A 22,123-nucleotide genomic window follows, 5' to 3' on the forward strand; every position below is an offset into this window, starting at 1 on the left:
TTAATCAAATTCATCAAACGATGGTGAATAACAATGCAGTTTAAATAGAAATTATTTCACACTTTTCACTGCATTTTCCCATAGTTTTAAGCAATTATATCTAGAGCTAGTGTGTATTCATATACATTAACTAGAAATTATTTTATGCTTTTCACTGCATTTTCCCATACTTTTAAGCAATTATATCTAGAGCTAGTGCGTATTCATATACATTAACTAGAAATTATTTTATGCTTTTCACTGCATTTTCCCATACTTTTAAGCAATTATATCTAGAGCTAGTGCGTATTCATATAAATTAACTAGAAATTATTTCATACTTTTCACTGTACTTTTTTTGAAGTCGGTTAAATTTTTTTTCCAAAAAATTATTTTATATTTCTACACCTAATACCTACATATATGGCTTTAGAGAAACACTGTATTTTATAACTGTACGAATGCGCGTTGCAAACGTGAGACTGCCTTTCTTCTATAGGTGTCATAGCCAATTGCGGGTTACGCACCATTTACAAGTAAATGAACATGAACATGTTTTCTTTTTGAGGTCCTTCAAGTGGTTTTTGAGAGAATAAATATTGCTTGTGATATTTAACAATGGGATCCTACTTGTAAAACAACACAATAAATCAATAAAGAAAGCTTCTATCGTTAAAGTATGCAAGTGTCCAGAAACTTATGGCATGTAGTGTATGTTACATTTGAGACACCGAGCTAGAAGCAGCTTGGCAGCTAACGTGTTAAGGGTTTTCGGTGATTACGTGTGCGCAACTACGAATCCGGAATCCGTGTAATGCGCTCAAACCTCCGCATTTACGTTCTAATGAAAACTCAGAGGGTAAAAAAATATAGCGTGAAGTAATCATTACAAGTACACGGAGAGGATTCGTAGACGAAGCATAAGTATGAGTAAGAGGGAAAGTACAAGGGGTCTACGAATTTTTTTAGCTTTAAGGGAAGTGCTTCCAGAGTTTACCTGGAACGGATCAATAGCTGGACCATAGCGATGCGTAAACATCGCCAATAAAACTTAAACTCTGTGAAATATTGAAAATAATTTCTATAATAAACGATGAGTGAGGGATATATAATACAAGCATTTGATAATGTTTTCAGTGTTGAATTCAAGTTATCTTGATATACAGTGAATCCCATAAATATTCGTACCCTCTATGCCTATTGAAGAACTTTGACTAAATTAAATAATAGCTTTGATATTACCAAATGAATTTTTCTTTATAAATATGTATATTAATAAGTTTATACACGTATATATTTATACATATATACACCAATATATTGATACAAACATATACTTGGAAACATCAAACCTACCATTTAATTTAAACAAATTTCTTCAATAGACATACAGAGTACGAATATTTATGAGATTGACTGTATATACTTCATGTCTCTAAAATATTTAAAATAATTTCTACAGTAAACGACGAATGGAGAATATACAGGGTGTTCCCGGATTAAATGGTCAAACTTAAAAGATGAATTTAGGACCCCAAAAGAAACAAAAATTTCCTCTAGAAATATGCTCGCAAACGTGTCGTTCAAGAGCTATTGACTTCTGGACTTACAGAATTATAAGAATGAATGATGTCGAAACGTCCCTTTCCTTGTTTTGAAGATCATTGATACGCTTTTGTTTGTAAACAAAAGCATGTCAAAAAAAAATTACTGAAAAGTAGTTATTATTATTATTATTATTATTATTATTATTATTATTAAAAAGTAATAAAGATAAATTTATTATTTCGAAATTATTTATTTGTAATTCCTAATAGAATAACTTCAAAAGTAAATAGCTCTTGAACGAAACGTTTGCGAGGATATTTCTAGAGGAAACTTTTTCTATTTTGGAATCTTGAATTCATTTTTTAAGTTTGCATTTAATGAATTTTTTCTAATCTTGAATTTAAGTCATCATGAATTTATCATCTTGGCGAAAATGAGTTCAAACAACCATAGGTGGACGATTATTAACTCTCTGCACTCGGATCTCCCCTCTGAGACGACATCGCAAGTTTGGCAAACTCAGTCAGTAATTGTATACATATACAGGATTAATTTGGGCGAGTACAAAGTTTACGAAATGGCACGTTTCTTTGGAGTTTTTCATTCAAATAGCATAGAAAAGCAAATCAAAATATGGTAGAAATTAATTCTGTGCCTCCGTATTCAATAATTTGTAAGTCTATAACCACATTAATACTGAATAAAACAAAATCACTTTCCGTTTGTTCGAACCACCAGAGCGGTCGCAATCGCGTTAACATTCTGAGCCAGTTCCACCTGACGTGACGTCATGTAAAATATTACACATAACTTCGGAACAATTTGAGCAGGACAATTGCAAATTCAAGTGAATTTTGTATATACATGTATAAATAAACGTACCAAATTCCAGAATTTTATGTCAAGTACTTGGGCTAGAAAAAAATCATGAAAATGAGCAAAAAACTGTTAAAGGGGTAAACGATTACCGTATTAAGGTGAAAATTGCTTTTTAAGATGGAAATTGCGAATTTATAGAGCACAGAGTATAGATTCGACTATTAGACTGTGTACTAAAAAATGAAGCCTCTATCGTTTAACAAACTGGAGAGATGATAAATTGCATAGTTTTTCATTTATTGTTAAAAATTTAGGCATTTTCCCTGAAAATTGGAACTTACGAGTTTGACCACCTATCATTCATAAAAAAAAATTCCTTTTGAATTTATTTTTCGTTAGATGACGACGATGTCCTCATAGAATAAACGCCGGTTGAATTTTTTACTTCAGTTTATTTGGATGGTAGAAATCATATTATCCAGTGACCAATGTTTAATTGTGTCACGATCAATTAAAAGCAACCATAGTCAATGGGCTGTAACATTTATATTATTGGGTAAATGTTTCCATAAAAATTTATACGTTATGCTGAATTAGTAATAAAAGCGTGTGTAAAATTTCAAATAAAAATCTTGCATACTTTCTTCAATAAAAATTGAAGAAAGCAAAAGTCCAAAAAAGCAATTCCCAGTGTTCAATGTTTATTTTGTAGTCAATGGGCTGTAACATTTATATTATTAAGTGAATCATTCCATAAAAATGTTTACGTTATACTGAAATAGTAATAAAAGCATGTGTAAATTTCAAATAAAAATCTTGCCTACTTCCTTCGGTAAAAAATGGAGAAGAAACCAGAAAAAAGTCAATTCTCTTGTTAACTGTACCAAACATGACGCGGACATCTTCGTTAGTTTCTTAGAAAATAGCTCGTAACACTTTGCACGGGACACCGTGTATATTTTGCTATTTCGGTCGATTCCCTTCCAATGACTGTGCATTTGGCAAACTGGTTTTTCGTGTACATATTTTGAGCAGCGACGTTAATTGATCTCTTGTCACGGAGACGCACATAAGCGTCTTCTATGTCCAGCAAATTACCCAGCGAATCTCGATTGCCTTGGTAGATCAACTGGAAAGTTGTGAAGGATTTAGAACAGCTAAACTTGTCTATGAACGAAAGGGGATAATCATTTTGCTGTAATGGTCATTACTATGCCGTAGATTAAAACGATTCTTGGTTCTTGTTGTAGGTGGTCCAGAACGGACTAGAAATTCTCACTTTCCTCGCCGATCGAATGGGTCACGATTTCAAGCACTATATCTCAACTATTATCCAACCAACGATAGATCGACTGGGTAGGTATAATAGCTCTTCCATCTACTTATGTGTAAGTGTATCTTGCAGTATTCATGCATTATTTACGATAACTAAATTATTCTTGGATCTCTCCAAATCTAAATATGCACATATGCTTATTTTTATCTTTTACCATTCTTTAACGTATATATTAATATTTTCCTTCGTTTATTAATGATTTTATATTAAAAAGCAACAGTTTTAATTATTAGTTAAGGAAGCTATCCTGCAATTTTGTCAACCTTTGAAACCTACCACAATCGGTTAAATGACTGTTTTGAAATATGTTACAATGCATTAGAATATGACAAACAGAATTTGGGACTTCGCATGATCCACACAGATGATGTAGTTCCCTATTTAACAGGTGTTGGTGCGTAACACTTCTTTGTCCCATTCTTAATCGCGATAATACTGATTATTCCTTACGATTGAGGTGGTTGGAATGTGATGCTTGAGATAAAGAAGAGTCCATTAGTAATTTTAATTTGGAATTCTGTTCATTCCACTGTTGCTCTCAGTGTTTATTTACTTCTCTAGAAAAGAAAGGAAAACTTCAGCATACAGTTCTTCTATGCAATACATGAATTATATACAATTGTTTCATGCATTATTCAATTTAGTTCCACATAAAATATTCTTGCATTTAATTGAAAAGAGTGCTTTTAGTCATTTGTCCCATCACATTAGAAATAATTACAACTTACAAATGAAGATTTAGATGGTAGATTTAGTGTTAAGCTCTAACTTGTTCCTTTGAAAACTTTGTGGAATTATTTGCACGCACCAATATAAATGTAATTGTATATGAGAATAGAAGTCCATTCATTATGCTACTCCACTAACTATAGCACCACCTACATTCTTAGACGTTTCAAACTTTTGCATGGGAATAAAGAAACATCAATTGTACGAGCTGAAAGGATATGATGAATAATGAGTTTTACATGAATCTCTTCGAAGTTGGTCTTACTCTAATCTAACAACTTTATTCCGTTTCAGAAGTTTAGGGACGGTCTCTCATTTCTGGCTGACAACGTTAGAACCTTTTTTAAGGACTCGATGTACAGTCTATCGTGAAACATTCAAATTATATTCTCTTGTTTCTGGATTGCACGATTTCATCAAAATGTTAGCAACTTTTATAGTTGTTCGTTTAGTATTGAAACATGCGCCTTTTTTATATTACATTCTGGTGGTATGCAGGGGTCTGCTAGGCTGTCACCTGTAATTCACCAGCTAAAATTGTTGTAGTTGTTCGTTAGGTGTTTATTAAAAAATTAAACAGATACGGACTTCAAACTTGTGTAGGTCTATTAGTCCTCAATATAAAAAATACAAAAATAGAAATATTTACATTGCTACATATAATACTTAATAGTAGAAGTCATCTTGGCTTAAGTGTATTTGTTTATACATATATACTAGATATGATTTTATTCTATGTGTAGTATTTCTGTATATATTTCTGTAGTTATTGTATTGTTGGTGTCCTTCTGTGATTCAGAGTGTTGTGTGTATTGTTATTTTGTTTCCTGTTAAATCTGTAAGTTATTTTCTTTTAGGAACTCTGTGATTATCCGGATTGCTGCTAGGTTAGGTTCCTGCAAAAATTCTTCTGCCTTGAAGGGAGGTGTCCATCCACGCCTGTGCAGTTTTTCTGTCATAATCTTCCTTTTTTGTGCGTATATAAAATTGTTGTATGTTTTTTTCTTTCACGAGTGGGTGCCCGCATGAAAATGATTAAAAATATAATTCATAATAGCTCTTATGTTTTCTTTCAAAATTATGTACTAATTAATTTATGAAGCATTGTAATTTCTTTTTCATCGATACATACATGTTTAAAGTAAAGGGTGGGAGTGATATGGGAATTTATTGATGCCAGAACCATGCAGGATTTCCTAACCTCAAAATGAAATTAACTTTAAAATTCGGACGAGGACTCAGTTTTTTCTTTGAACCACTACATTTGCCATAGTTGGCTGGGTCACTTAAGAAGTTTGTCACAACACTGTGAGACTTTCCTAGTCTACTGGGAATTCCTCAAATGTTAACACTTACCACTTGATATGCTAAAATTGCAATTTTCCCTGCAGCATTAAAAGAAATGCAACACATGCCATTTTTTAATGTATAATATAATGTTTAATTTTATGAAAAAAAGGAATCACTGTTCACCCACACCTATCGCAACTCCAAAGCTAACGAAACTTGCTTATTTATATTGGTGCTATAGTTATGCAGCAATCGAAAATCAGTATTTTGATTATTTCATGTTGGATATAAGAGCAATTTCCAGAAAGATTAATGTAAAACTCATTATTTATCATATCCTTTCAGCTCGTACAATTGATGTTTCTTTATTCCCATGCAAAAGTTTGAAACGTCTAAGAATGTAGGTGGTGCTATAGTTAGTGGAGTAGCATAATGAATGGACTTCTATTCTCATATACAATTACATTTATATTGGTGCGTGCAAATAATTCCACAAAGTTTTCAAAGGAACAAGTTAGAGCTTAACACTAAATCTACCATCTAAATCTTCATTTGTAAGTTGTAATTATTTCTAATGTGATGGGACAAATGACTAAAAGCACTCTTTTCAATTAAATGCAAGAATATTTTATGTGGAACTAAATTGAATAATGCATGAAACAATTGTATATAATTCATGTATTGCATAGAAGAACTGTATGCTGAAGTTTTCCTTTCTTTTCTAGAGAAGTAAATAAACACTGAGAGCAACAGTGGAATGAACAGAATTCCAAATTAAAATTACTAATGGACTCTTCTTTATCTCAAGCATCACATTCCAACCACCTCAATCGTAAGGAATAATCAGTATTATCGCGATTAAGAATGGGACAAAGAAGTGTTACGCACCAACACCTGTTAAATAGGGAACTACATCATCTGTGTGGATCATGCGAAGTCCCAAATTCTGTTTGTCATATTCTAATGCATTGTAACATATTTCAAAACGAAAAGAACAAATTAAATTTCAGTGATAATTTTAAGACTAATCTGAACAAAATAGCAGACTGCAAAAAAGTTATCCAGTTTCTTAAAAAGATCAACTTACTTGACCAAATTTAACACACTCAACAATGTACACTATAATAATTGAACCAAAGTTTGTAATATGTAATTTATAATTGATTGCACTCGCTAATAATCTTGGTTGTAGAAGCGATTTTAAATAAATGTATATGTCGCAGGGAGATGATAATAACGGAGATTTGATCAAATCCCTAAGATAGATGATCAATCTACGGAAGATGTTAAAATAACTCTGTGAGGTGATTTCCCTCAAGAAAGTAAGTGATTTCATCAAATCCCTTAACTGGTTTAATGAAAAGATGAAATAATATTGTTTAGATACTGAAAGTATTTATTTAGTAAATCATGCATTATTAAATGTAGATAGGTAATACAACAATATAAACACAAATTAGTTATTCAAAACTAATTAGCAAAAGAAATAGAGTCCATTCATGTGACATTTGTAAAAATCCAGTGCACGCAATATGTGGGAATACAGTAGGTGAAGAAGGATATGGATCGAAAATTCTGTGCTATTTATGGTAAAAAGAAGAGAGCATTAAAGATCAAAGAGAAAATGCTGTAAAGCACCTAAAAAGATTAGCTGAAAAAATGAAAGAAGTTTCTTTGGAGAAATTTAAAGACGTGTTAGTGAATTCCACAGTTTTGGTGCATGTACCTAAGATAGATAGAGGTCCCTTAGATGGAAATAACATTGTGGGGATCGTATTAGATATAAAAAATAATTTATACCAAATTGGTACCTCAATTAGAATTGTAAAGGTTGCCTACCTATAAACGCTCTTCAAATAGCTACTACAACATTTACTGAAACAGTTCCACGGACTAACCTAAGCCTGCGTGAGATTGCAGGAAAATTATCCTTATTTGGGGGTCAAGGATTTAAGAAGTGGTCTTGTGACTAATCCAAAATACAATGTAAAACAAGAAGATGTGTCTGTAAAAAAAGTAACGTACTTTCTAACTCGAGATCCCACAAATCAACAACGTGGTTTAAGAAAAATGAATGAACATTATTATTTATTAATTATATTCACTAAAAGTGTTCACTAAAAATATCTTTTTTGTTTTTAAAAATATCAGCTTAAGTACCTATTTTTTTTTGCTAATTAGTTTCCAATAAATAATTTTTGTTTCTATGACTATTGTTGTATTACCTACTCTACATTTAATAATGCATGATTTACTAAATAAATACTTTTAATATCTAAACAATATTATTTCATCTTTTCGCTAAAATAGTTAAGGGATTTGATCAAATCTCCATTTTTATCATCTCCCTGCGACATATACAAAAAAAAGCTGGAATTGACGAATTTCTATAAGCGATACGTTGCGTGAATCGAGTTCGGATAATAAGGGCTCACCAAACCAAGTACTTATCGCGGCGTCGTCAATTCCGGTAAATGGAGTTCTGATATTTTTATTCGCTGAACACGATTTTTTCTAATGTCGTTTCATAACGTTTTAATCGGTTGAACATCATCGCGAAGTCCTCGAGCTCCAGATAAAATAAGCACGGAAATTGAACCGCATTTGAGACGAGATATTATGACGGTGATCTAAATATACACGGAACCGGTCTTTTGATTTTTGTTTGCATCACGTTCGTACCTTAGTAAGACGACGTATTTTCTATTTGCATGCGTTACGAGAACACTGTAATCAAATGGACCAATCTTCTCTGTGTTGCAGGTGATAGCAAAGATGCGACACGCGAAAAGGCCCAGATGGTTCTTCTAAAAATCATGGAGAAAGGATGTATGACACCTCAACAGCTCCTCGACAGACTTCGGCCAGCTTTCAGTCACAAAAACAGCAAACTACGAGAGGAAGCCCTAATACTCTTAACCACCACGCTGAACGAGTAAGGAACTCCCGTTGATTGTTTCGTAGGGTCGGGATGACCCTATTAATCGTATTAATTGTTAATTAACAAATCCTTTTTTAGGCACGGCGCAGACGAGATGATGCTGTCGGGGATCATTCCAAATATCGTTAAACTGTTGTCGGATCCATCCGAAAAAGTACGAGAAACAGCTTTGAATACGCTAGCCGACATTTACAGACACGTCGGCGAAAGATTGCGTGTCGATTTGCAGAGGAAACACAATGTACCGCAGGCTAAGTAAGTGAAAATAAACAATCGAAATCAATCACGTACCTGTTAGAGAACCAGTTGTTTTTTTTTGCAGACAAAGTACTGGATACAAAGTATTGAAATTTGGTACGTTTATTTATGAGTGCAAGAGTTTTGCGAGCATTCATTTTCCCAAGAGACTTTCTTTGAGTAATTTTCAATTAAAATCAATTTCAATCAGAACTTTGTTTCAACCTCTTAACACGTTGATTGCCGCGTCAACCATATATGGGTGACAGAGCTTTTTACTGAACAACTAAACAAATTAATTCTGAATGTTAAGAGAGTATTCTAGTTCAGAAGGATTTTTTTTTAATCTATAAGAAATTTTTATAAAGGGTTTTGCAATTTTTTGCAGGTAAAGATAATCAAAATTAAACGTAGTACAAATGATCTTGTGCAGCCTCTTCTGAAGGGTGTGTGTTCGTGGTTGCCTAAATTCCAAGCATTCAACATCTTCATTAATACTAACGTCGCTATGGTCCGAAACAGAATAATTATGAAAGACTGAAAATTTAAATAATGACAACACTTTAAAGTTTAAATATCGATTTTTTGTCCTTAGTATATTAAACAAACATATTTACATAATACATCAGATATAATCAGGTTGTGAATGTGTTGAAGAGTCACTTCAAATTTGAAGTAATTTGGTCAACTAGAACTCGAGATATCATGGCAACCATTTCTAAAAAAATATGGTTTCGAGGAAATCGCGTTTAAAGTTTTTCATACCGAATACGATTAAAAATCAATCCTCGCTTACTTGCTTGTTAAAAAAGAATGTCACGTTTGCACATTTTAAATATTACCAACGAAGAAATTGTGCAACCTGCAAAAAACAAAGAAATTTAAAATACAATATCCAAATGAAGTGGAGATGATAACGTTGCGGACGCCATCATTTTAGACGTCCCCATCTTTGTTAATTTTCCGAATTCAATAAAATTCTTCGACAGAAATATTTTTAAAGATCTACACTTAGAGAAAATGCAACAAAAAATTGATATTTTGAGAGTTCTAGACTAGAATACCCCCTTAAGTATCAAAGAAAATACATTTTAATGAAATACTTGAATCTCGATTAAATTACAAAAGTAAATACTACAATAAATGTTTGATTATATAATTTTCAATCATTTGTAAACAATATTTACCACAGTAGACATTTTTAGCAGTATTAGTCTGACAGTTAATGTGTTATGCATGTGTATGCAACGTTCTGTTAAAACTATAACTGTTCTGCGCAATTTGTTTCGAAATTACGTACAATATTCCAAGTAAAGTTTAGCGAAACGGACCCTGAATTTTGACGCGATTACGGCCGCCTTGGTTCGAACCAATGAAAATTGAATTTGTTTTATTCATTATTAGACTGCGGATTTTTATGCATTTATAGTTTTTTTGAATCTACAAGACACCACAAAATGTACACTGTATGCAATAATATAAAAAAATATTCACTGTAAAGTTCATATTATAATATTTATAGAGTACAATAAATTCTTATTTTGGTTCAATTTGTGTAAGCACGTCTGCTAAGACTTTATTTTGCATGAAGATTCACAGTCTAGTCATGTGGAATCATTAAATATTGCAGTACAATTCATATTATATTATTTGCAGAGTAAAATGAAGTTCTATTTAAGTACAATTTTTGTAGGTAGGTTTACAAAATTTTATTTTGCATAAAGATCCGAAGCCTACTCATTATGAATGTGATTATAGCGTGATTATAGCGATTAAAACAAAATTGACAAGATATAGTGCCGGACAAAATGATAGGACGTTTTATGCATTTGTATATTTCATATAACATAATAAGATATATGGACATATTACTCACCCTATATATTAGATATGTCTTTCAAAGTATCCACATAGAATTGCAAGTTTGTTTCTTGTATAGGAAAGAAAATAGAGAAAATAATATAGACATGTATTGATTTGAATCGGACAAAATGATAAGACTTTATTAAAAAATATAATTGTTTGAACAGAAATATTGTGTTGAATTCTAAATTAATACTTAGTAATACCATCCTTTCGCTGTACAACATCTACTAAGCCATTAGGAATTGATTTAAACCATTTTTTAATATGTTTTTGTCTTAAAAGACTCCAATTTGTAACAATACTTTGTTTTAATTCTATTACATCTTTGTATTGTCTTCCATTCTCATAAATATTTCTTGAAAGTTCTGCCCATATATGTTCAATAATATTAAAGTCAGTTGATGGGTTTTTTAAAACTAAAATAAGTTTTAACACAACTTGCGGTAGTATTGCGGTGTTATCCTGTTGAAAAACAAACGTACTACCTGTAATATTAGTCGCGTGCTTATTTAAATGACCGTCTATTAATTCAGTATATTTTTTGCTGTTTACACGTCCTGATAAAAAATTTATGTCAGTTTTTTCCCGATATCCAATACTGGTCCACACCATGACACTTCCGCCATCCATTGGTAGACGGCTTAAATACTGTTCTTCTTTCTTTAACACGTGGAAATAGCAATTTCAGCCATCAGGGCATGAACATAACGTAAACTCCCATATTCTTGAAATTAAGAAAAAATACAATATATTTGTTCAGACGAACTGGAACAATACAATTAAATTTGTTTGGATTCCATCGCATGTTGGCATTGAAGGTAATGAGAAGGTCGATTTTTTTTTATGGTCGATTTATATCTTGAAGTGTAAATGGGCAGAACTTTCAAGAAATATTTATGAGAATGGAAGACAATACAAAGATGTAATAGAATTAAAACAAAGTATTGTTACAAATTGGAGTCTTTTAAGACAAAAACATATTAAAAAATGGTTTAAATCAATTCCTAATGGCTTAGTAGATGTTGTACAGCGAAAAGATGGTATTACTAAGTATTAATTTAGAATTCAACATAATATTTCTGTACAAACAATTATATTTTTTAATAAAGTCCTATCATTTTGTCCTATTATTTTCTCTAATTTCTTTCCTATACCAGAGACAAACTTGTAATTCTATGTGGATACTTTGAAAGACATATCTAATATATAGGGTGAGTAATATGTCCATATATTTTATTATATTATATGAAATATACAAATGTATCAAATGTGCTATCATTTTGTCCGACATTGTATAAAAAAAGAATGTTTAAATATTAGAAATATTCTAATTCATGCTGTGGATTGAAGTGTATTTTATGTGTGTACACAATTTTAACCTGATCAACGAAAATCACATTTAAAGTTTCTTGCTCAATTAGCTTAAAAATCGTTAGCTCAGAAATAGCTTTAATCTACGACAAAGTCGAAACGGGTATTAATGTCCATCCTATCGTTTACGGAAGTTTCTCAAACTGGTATTAAAAATACGGCACATGCCACATTTCATCTTAGCTGTGATGATCGGTGAGATTTATTTATTACATCCTGTTTAAGACGTAGTACTAATCGTGGCATTAATCGTTCATGAGTATTCTTAGTTATTCGATGATTTCTTGGTACATACAGCGTTGAAAAGATTATTCAAACAATTAACGCTCTGAGCGATTGTGGTCGCCGTGGACGAAATTCTTTCTTAATCAACTACACTGCTTCAAACAATTACGTGGTATGACCAGACCTGACTCCAATTTAACGTGTGCTGACCACATACGACTGCAGGCCCTAGCTCCACTTCTGCATGTCGGCTCCGTCCGGCTTACTTAATACTCTTTCAAATCTACTCCGATTGGACAATGAAAGCGTGATTCAAAATATCCGAATTTTTGGGGACCTGTTAATAAAGCATTCGCGTGTCCGAATCCACGAACGGCGTTGATGTGGGGTTACTCGTTCACCTGGTACACAGGCCTAAACTCGCGGGTGGGTTTAAAAAAAAAAAAAATGACATTTTCGTATTGTAATGCTATCCACGCGGGGAGAAGATATCAAAACTGTGTCACTCCAATGCCTTGGACTGTATCACATGTGTTCCACGCAACGAAACATCGTTCCAACCCCTACACCTGTGGGTGGACCACCCCTAACTCTGCCCCCACCCCCTTCAGCTCCGGGGGCAGTTTTCGAAACGGGACTTTTTCGGCATTCATCTTTAACGTATCGATAACAAACATGGTGATTTTCATTGTTCTCCGATGTGTGGAAGTGCTCCCTTACGAAGGGGGTTGAAAATTCGCGAGCTGTTCCACTCCTCCAAAGGGTGCCAATGGGGTGCACGGTATGGGTGATGGCATTTTCTGAATCAGGGAAGCACAGAGAATGCATTGAGACTAAAATCGAGACCGTTGTCCAAAAATTGTGGATTTTAGAGGGGGTGGGAGATTGTGGGGGGTGGGTTTGTCCGAGAGGAATTTCAAGGGGTGAATTTTGTAGAGAGCATCAAGGAGAGTCGCCCCAAAGGTTTTTTTGAATTTTTCAACGCTTTCCGTCATCCCTCACCCCAAAGAGGCGTTTTTCTACACCCTCCTTTTTAGGGGGGTGAATTAACCCCTTCGCGTCAACCCTCGCCAATGCAACTTTACACACGCCTAGAGGACACTTCAAAAGTATTCCTCACGCAGTTTCATTTCAATCGGTTGAAAACTCCCATAGTTACGACGGTTTGAAAAGTGTCCCGCTAATTGTTTGAAGCAGTGTATTTTACTAGATTTATTAAAATTTTAAAATATAAAATTTAAGATATATCTTAACTTGAAAACTAATAAATCTAAATACTTGAAATAACAAATATAACATAAAAATATGAAAACCACGGTCCATCCGTGTTACTCAAAGTGTTAATAGCGTCACGTCTGAAGCATCATTTACTAGATAAGTCTCACTGGTCAATTCAACTACCAGATCCAAGTCGAAACGCAGCACTACTTCTCTCTGTATCAAAAATATTAACATTACCAAATGGTAAACCGATTATAAAGGCTTTAGGAATTATCTACTTTGTGTAAATGTGAGAGCCCTGTAACTGTGTAAGGTCGGTTGGTTTACCCTGAGACATAGTATAACTATTAGTATCGGCTTTACCGCCAAAACTAGGAACAAATTAGACAAATTTACAGTCTTTTTGTATTACAGGTTGATAATGTTGATAGAGAAGTTCGACCAGTTGAAAGCAGCCGGAGATTTGCTGCCGTTGGCGATGTCCTCCGATGGTGAGTAAATCACATCAAATTTCCTTCTCAGCGAATACCCATTAAATTAAGAACAGTTAGTTCTGCGCACAATGCTCAAGAGTTTCGAGGCCTTAAAGTCTATAATCTCTTAGATTTGAGGATCATTGAATATTGTTATCATATATGCTAGTTATAAGTAGCTCTAGATCGTTATACGGTCATCGAGGATGGGTATTTGAAGTCTCTAGTCTTCAGCAGTGTTAAGGACTGTTGATTATTTAAAATAACTTTAATTATAACATTTATTTAATACAATAAATGTAACGATGGATTGCACATGGGCCATTGTAATGGTATTGAACCAATGAATACATTTTATGTATTTAGTTCTACACCCACTGTGCATAGTCTTTGTATCAGTGGAGATAGCTGTTGATTGAATTGTGGGAAGATAACTTCTAACTTGGGAAAACTATCAATTTCATGAGAGCCCTTTACGCTCTTCAAGATAGGAGCTTCATACTGACTGGGTGAAAGCCTTCTTGGTTCCTTCTGGAGGCCTTTGAGAGGGTTGAGAAAGTATCATAAAACGTAGATTCAAAACGCCCAAACGTTTTTCTTTCTTGTATATGTTGTAATGCCAATAAGGACGTTTCCTCTTGGGTTATTTCTTATCGAGTCCTGAAGAGATTATAAGCAATTTAGTTTAACGTGTTACAATGGTATGTGTTGTAACTTTTACTTACAGTCTAGAATTTACTATTTAATGTGATTACAATATGCGAGTCCTATACATTTAATTAATTAAATTTATTGTAAAGTTCCAATGGATAGTATCTTTTCGGCCTACGTGCGTGATCTATAGTGTCTCTGAGTCGGGTAACAAGAGGATTCGGATGACTTCGGATGTCCCGTTTAACTCTAGTCTCTCTAGTAATGTTAAGGTCGTTTTGTGTCGAGTTTCTTATTGCTGATGCCAAATGCAACACCAACAAAAAGTGACAACCGAAATTAGTGTACCTTCCGAGCAGAACACTCAAGAGCTCTACCCTTAAGTACTACAATCTCTCAACTTCTAGGAGTTCTAAACAATATTATCTTTTCTAAAAAAAATGAACATGCATAGAAAACTGCAGGGCTGAAAGGGTTAATACAATTAATTTCTAAGAGCAAAACCAATAAAGTTGAAATAGAAAGCACAGCTGGGTTGAAAGGGTCAATGTTTATTCTTCTAATTACTGGAATTTATTCAGGCTTCTTTTCCCTCCTCCTTCTGACTCTTTCTACGATGAATCCACACGTTGAATATTTACCAACGGCCGCTTGTTCCTCAACGTGATAAGAATATTTATTTAATCGACCCATGGTAACATGGCCAATTTGAATTTAATTGCGTTGCACGGTCACGTTTTCCATTCGACTTCTGGTTCAATCGCCGCGTGTTTCTTTCAACTCCAGTAACGGTTCGCTGTCACGTCTCGAAATTGATGTCCTTTACGAATTTGGGCGTAATCAGGGAACCCAGTTTTTGGACGAGCAAAATCGAGGAATGTCATACCTTGGAATTGAGGTTACTTTGCACCTGCAAAGTATGTTTACGTTAATCCTGATATGGATTGGTTGTTGCGTTATTGTTTCCAAGGATACGAAACTGTCGTTTAACCTTTCGACTGCGAAGAGCGTATGTGTTAGCCCTCGAGCAGCAGCTTAGACAGCTTATTGCCATAAAAAGTCAAACGAAGTTCGGAGCCGGATCTACTTATAGAGAATGACAGACGAATTTTTTTTGACAAACCTTACGTTTAGGGGAGGCAGCTTCGATGACCTTTACCTTGACATATATTATCAAGGGCACCATCCTGAGTAACACCCAAGAGGTTTTAGCCATCGGACGTTTTTTATTAAACAGTTATTAATATATAAAGATCGTACATTTACATGTACGAACACGCTATACAGGGTGAGGCACCTAAGACCAGCTACCTGAATTACTGGGCTGCTATTGATGATAGGAAAACATGCGGAAAACAGACGTGACTAAAATTATTTGGTTTCGAGGGGTTGATCGTCCTATGTTACTAGTTTTTTTGTAGGTGGAGGCGTCGAGGAGATATGAAGGTCATCTCTGTTTTTTTAAATGGAACGGTATGTTTTTTGACTTACATTCTGATGGAGTATTTCAAGATAAATACAATGACCTATTGGGAAGGTCATTTGTGGCTTGGGTTAACGCAATTATGATGGAAAATAATTTACTTTGATGAAATGGTCGAACAGAAATTGGAATTTTTGTACCTTTACTCAATTGTTCATGATTCCGGTATTTATCCATAGATTTTCTTCACCAAAAGCCTGTTTTCTTCGTAAAAGGGTGATCTATACGTAAACAATAACAAACTGGGCATAATTTGACAGTTTCTATTTTTGAACGGCGATAGAAGAAATTTTCGTGTTTTATTTTAGCCCAAAAAATCGATTAAACCGATTGGAAAACAATGTAGGAAGCAATTGTTGGAGATTCGATTATCATTAATATGGTATCTTGCGCGACCCAATCGGACGTTTCTAACTCAAAATATGGCCTAAATTGTGAAGCTGTCTCAGAAAAAAATCGAAAAAAAATTCAAAATCTCATATCTCGAAAACCTAACCATAGAAAATTTTGTCATTGTGATTTTCGAGTTTAGCAGGCCAAAATATATCAGAAAAAAATAGTTGCATTGAATGTACATTTTCTTGTTTTTTATTTTGTAAACTAGTGTTACTCGAGCAGCGAAAACCTCGATTTAGGATATCGTTTCGTCTGATCACATAAGTGCCATTTCCTCGAGCATGCAATAAAATGAGAACGGTAATTCACGATATCTATTCTGAAGATATTACATAATATTCTATAGACCGATAGCTACATTGCGCCGTGCAATATCGCCGGTGTATTGTTTCAAACGCTGTCTTGTAATTCATACCAGACTAAAGACATCCTCGCATCGAACGAACGGCCTTGTAACATTGTAGGACTGTCGGCGACCTGTTCGAATTTCGATTGCAAATATTACGTGTCGTCGGCAATCGAATACTTTACATATTAGTTCCGGTGCTGACGAGTTGAAAATAAATAAATAAATAAAACAAATAAGAAAAGGAACTGCTCGATGACGCTGTCAGAGTGGAAAAAATGAGAGGAAAACGTCTGGTAAGACCGAGATTCTCGATGACTCATGCCATGCCGCGCACGCACATTCCATTGTATAATCAATCTTTGTCTCGGTGCAAAAAATACACCAGTGCATGGCATATCTTATGTAACGATAAATCAAAAGACGATTACTTGAGTAATCCTTGAAGATACGATTCGACCGTGTCGTTTCACCACATTTTCGAGGACGGATATTTTTACGATGGAACTCGAACTGCAACGATTGCGTTAGAAGGGAAGATCCTCGTTAACAACGTTGAAGAAGTAAATATTGGATTGTCCCCAAAGGTTCTTTCGTTTCTAAGATAATTGTGTGTTATTGTTTGGGATATGTTTAACTCTTTGCATTTGGTTTTCCAAACAGTATATTCTTTAGTTCTCTTTCACGTGAAAATATGTAAAATGTTGCTAAATCTTACCAAATTCGTACCTCTCTTAATATTGAGCATTTGGGATTAAAACGTTGTTGCGTCGTAGATCTCATGGAACCCTACAAAAAACATATAAAGAGATCTTTTCCAAAGTGAAAGCCCAATTTTTTAAAAATGAAAGGAATTTAATTTTAAGATCACGCAACAGAGTTTTCCCTGTCGATTTCTAATCTAAAATTTTTTATAAAAATTATGTTTCACATCCTCGGCCAAAATGATGCATATTTTGTTAAATAACATACTTCTATTATTTATGAGGAAAAAATCTCTAAAGAATATGAAATATGGAGTATATTACATTATTTGCCATTATGATAATTATAAAATCAAACATACCGTTAAATTTACAATAAAAAAAACACTTTCATTGATCTGGAAATAAATTAAAATTTTTAAAAATTTTCTGAGGAGGGGAAGGTAATTTTTAAGAAGAAAAAAAGATTTCTTTTTCAGAAATTTTCTGGTGCTGGTTTATAGGCCTCTAAAAACAGTGCAATGTGTATTTGAACATTGTTCAAGTTCAAGTTTGAGTTATAAGCGGATAATTAAACGGGACGGCTCGGACAAAAGGGGTAGTTTCTCCCTTGAAATGCAAAAGTGGCACGACTTAAAGATGGTGTAATTTATCGGAAGGTCTCACAAACTAGTGTACAAAGTTTCATCAAAATCGAAGTGTAACAGTCACTTGTGTTTCCTTGTAAGCATAGCATAATCTTTTGCTTCCACACTGCGCATCAAAACTATACAAACATATGAATTTTGAAGGTTTGAATTAAGGTAGTTGTTCAATGGATTTATATAATCTAGGATTTTAGTAAAACTTCACTTGATTGTTAGTTAATTAAATATGAATCGTATGAGCCTATTTCGACTTAAATTGTCCACGCTAATTTGATGAAAAACGATGTCAAAATTTTTTAATTTTAACGCAGATTTTCATGTAAATTTTTTCAATATATATGAAACTGCAATTTAGAAAAATTTTGTATGTTATAAAAACCAAAATTATAGAATAGATGAATCAATAACCGTCATTTTGGAAAATTTAATTGTAAATATTTGTTTACGCTTTCACGGGATAATATATGAAAGAGTGACTGTTATCGATTTTGTTATTTATCTGTAGTGTAGTGTACTATAAACAGTTGAAAAAAATAACAATTCTTGACCGCTCCAATTTTATGAAAAACGATATCAAATATTTGTAATGTTAACACAATCTCTTATGGAACACACAGATTCTTATGTGAATTTTATCAATTTAAATCAAAATGCACTTTAGGAAGTTGCTGAAACTTTGATATGTTATAAAATCCAAATTTACCATTTAAAAAAAAAAGCAATTATTGACCGTTCCTTTACTGACACATAATACTAACATATTCGCTGTGCCAAAAAACCTCCGAATTAGCATTTTTCCATTTGCATTGTAACATTGACAGAATTAATTATAGCTAAAAGTCGATTTTTTAGGTTGTTCTCTATGTTCAGTTTCAAATTTTAATGAATTTTTTGTCAGTAATGATATAGTCCACAATTGTTTTTTTTTTAAGTGTTTATAATTCTGGTTTTTATAACATATCAAACTTTTAACAACTTCCTAAATTGTAATTTCATTTAAATTGAAAAATAAAAGTGAATGAGTTTTATTTCTCAAGTGCAAAGTCGTATAACTTGACCATAATACTTAATGTACCAGTCTTATATTCATTCGTTTTCCAAATTCATTTACATTACTTTGCATTTGCATTTACTATTGTAGCTACGATCAAACAAAGCGTAATAAAATACATTAACTCTCGAGGATTCTTTACGTCTAATGTCACTTGAGAGAACTCTACTCACAAATCTCTAATCGATCGATCAGTGTGATTTTACAGGAGCTTGAAAATCATGGGTCGCGTGAAACTCATCCATTCGATCATTGAAACGAGATTTATTTTTCGAATTTTCATTGGTATTGTAGTACCCGGGCATCCCATAACCAAGAATAAGAAGTCAAAATGAGGAGAGAGAAACATAGGGTAGGATTAGTCGTACAGGAAAAGCGGACGACTGAAGATCCGAGGATCGTAGGTTCGAATCTCCGTGGCTTATTATTATTTTTCGTTTAGACTCCTACAGTATTTTTCCTTAATATTTCACGAGGAGTAAAAACGGCTATCCATTCTTGAAGTGAAAGTATCTACATTCGTCACGATCGCCTAGCGTTCTGGTATGCGAAAAATCCGGCGGTACATAAAAAGAAAATACGATGCGATGCTCGCAAACCTTTTCTAATCCGTATATCAAATTCACGAGCGACGAGAGGTCCGTGTTTTAGAAAGGACGATTCTACCATAACAGTTCTAAAAATAGATAATTCTTAAGAATTTTTTTTATAACTACTAGTGACTTGAATAAACTTTTTATTTACCAAGTTATGTAGTGTCTGTTACAGGTTTTGGAAACCCAAAAATACCAGGTCGTCCCACGAGTTCATGTCACTTATTTTTCTACTACTCAAATTAATATGTGAAACATACCTTCAATTGTTATAAAATAATCTCTTTCGTTTTACAATATTTTCCTAACTTCTGACATAGTCATTATACCGTGACTATACAATTTCTGTACTTTTTCTTTATTAAGTATTGACACAGTCGCAGCACGAACTTATAGAAAGACCTAACATAAAATTTTCTTAACCTCTTGAAATACGAATTACATTATTAGAAATAAACAAAAATTCAAGTTAATATTTATCTATGACATCTGCCAATCTCGTGACGACACTGTTGCATTATGTCATTGGAAAGTTTAATTGTAAACATTTGTTTACGCTTTGACGCGAATATGAAAGAATTGAGAAACTGAATGTACCAATATTCCTCAAGAGGTTAAAGGTAGTTAGTGTATGTTAAATATACTATGCAGGATATTCACGCTATTACTACCTAGCGTTAAAAGTAGAAGTATACGAACACTTGAATTTTAGAAGTTTGATTAACGTAGTTATTCAATGGATTTATGTAATCTAGGATTTGAACAAAACTTCACTTGATTGTTACTTGATTAAATATGAATCATATGAGCCTATAACTCACGTAAATTTTTTCAATTTGTATGAAACTGCAATTTAGGAACTTGCTGAAAATTTGGTACGTTATAAAATCCAAAATTATATACCATTTAAAAAAAGAAATAACAATTATTGACCGTGCCGTTATGAAATTTAATAAAATTGTTGTTTTAATAAGCGTTCGTATATTTTTGATATGGTATAAAAATCTACTTTTCCAGAGGTTTTTCGCATGTTCAATGTCTTAGTATAATTGGTTTTTATGAAAAACTATTTTAAGATACTGAAACCTCAAAAATTGTGGTGTTCATATAGTTTTGATACGCAGTGTATTTCAAGAGACAAACGAAAGCTTCGATTCACACGTGTAGTAAACAATGATCTTTAAGGTTTTGCAATATCAAAAATGGAAGCAATATGTTCTGTAACTTCTACCAAATAACGATCTATTGCTTCGAGACTTCAGTACACAATTTATAAACAGCGACATTGCCTTGTAATAAATAGTATAAATGAGTGTAAACAACTATGACAGCAAATAACAAATAAAGTATAAGTCATATCTATAAGAAATCTAGAATTTCACTAGAACGTCCGTTATGTGAACTAATCGAGCGACAAATGTGTTCAGATAAGATTTTCTGTAGTGTTCGTAATTCCTATACTTGAAACCATTAAAAAAAAAAATATTATCATAAAATTTCCGTCCATCCATTCTAATAATTTCTTTTCAAACGGCCATAAACTTATACCGTGAGCAATTGCAATCGATCTTAGCTCGCAGCACAAACAACGAGATATTTCGTAGTTGGCAGTGAATGAGTTAACGATAACATATTTAAAATAAAAACTCGACTTTTTACTTTCTACGCTGGTGTAATCCCCTAAGAACGAAACACGTTTCTTGTACAGCGTGTGTACGTACGCTGATCACGATTAGGTTATGCATGGGCTTGGCAGGAAGAATTACGGCTCTTCGCTTGATTTCAGGTATATTAATAGAACGCCAAATTACCATGAACGACTAACGACGTTCGTCCGCGTAACTCCTTCTGTTGGTTACACCTTAAAACATCTTCTCTGCAAACACCACATTCATCGATGGATTGATGTCCTGATTCGTGTTTAGACGTTTCCAACGCTTCGATATTGCGTGCATATACACATACATACGTGACTTTGTGAGCCAGGAGTCATAGGTCGTTGTCACGTTTTAAGAGACAGAGACGAACATTGGAAAAGGGCCCAATGATACGTACAATACTACACTGTTCAAAAAGATTCAGGATAATACACAAAAAAAAAATATACATGTCGAATTGAGTAACCTCCTCCTTTTCGAGGTCTGTTAAAAATACAGAATGAGACAGAATAATCTAGAGACGCGGTAGCGTTTCGACGCCAAGTATATGAAAAAATAG

At 33.4% G+C, this 22,123-nt stretch overlaps 1 protein-coding gene across 1 annotated transcript; it reads left to right on the forward strand.

Moving 5' to 3' along the window:
* Nucleotides 1-3,600: 3,600 nt before the first annotated feature.
* LOC128882423 (CLIP-associating protein-like) lies at nt 3,601-22,117 on the forward strand. Its single transcript, XM_054134020.1, has 5 exons — nt 3,601-3,702; nt 8,465-8,636; nt 8,721-8,897; nt 13,977-14,053; nt 21,693-22,117. The coding sequence occupies exons 1-5, from the start codon at nt 3,642-3,644 to the stop codon at nt 21,728-21,730; spliced, it is 525 nt and encodes a 174-aa protein (XP_053989995.1). The 5' UTR covers nt 3,601-3,641; the 3' UTR covers nt 21,731-22,117.
* Nucleotides 22,118-22,123: the final 6 nt, after the last annotated feature.

This window comes from Hylaeus volcanicus, unplaced genomic scaffold (assembly GCF_026283585.1).
Source record: "Hylaeus volcanicus isolate JK05 unplaced genomic scaffold, UHH_iyHylVolc1.0_haploid 11687, whole genome shotgun sequence".
Lineage (NCBI taxonomy): Eukaryota > Metazoa > Arthropoda > Insecta > Hymenoptera > Colletidae > Hylaeus > Hylaeus volcanicus.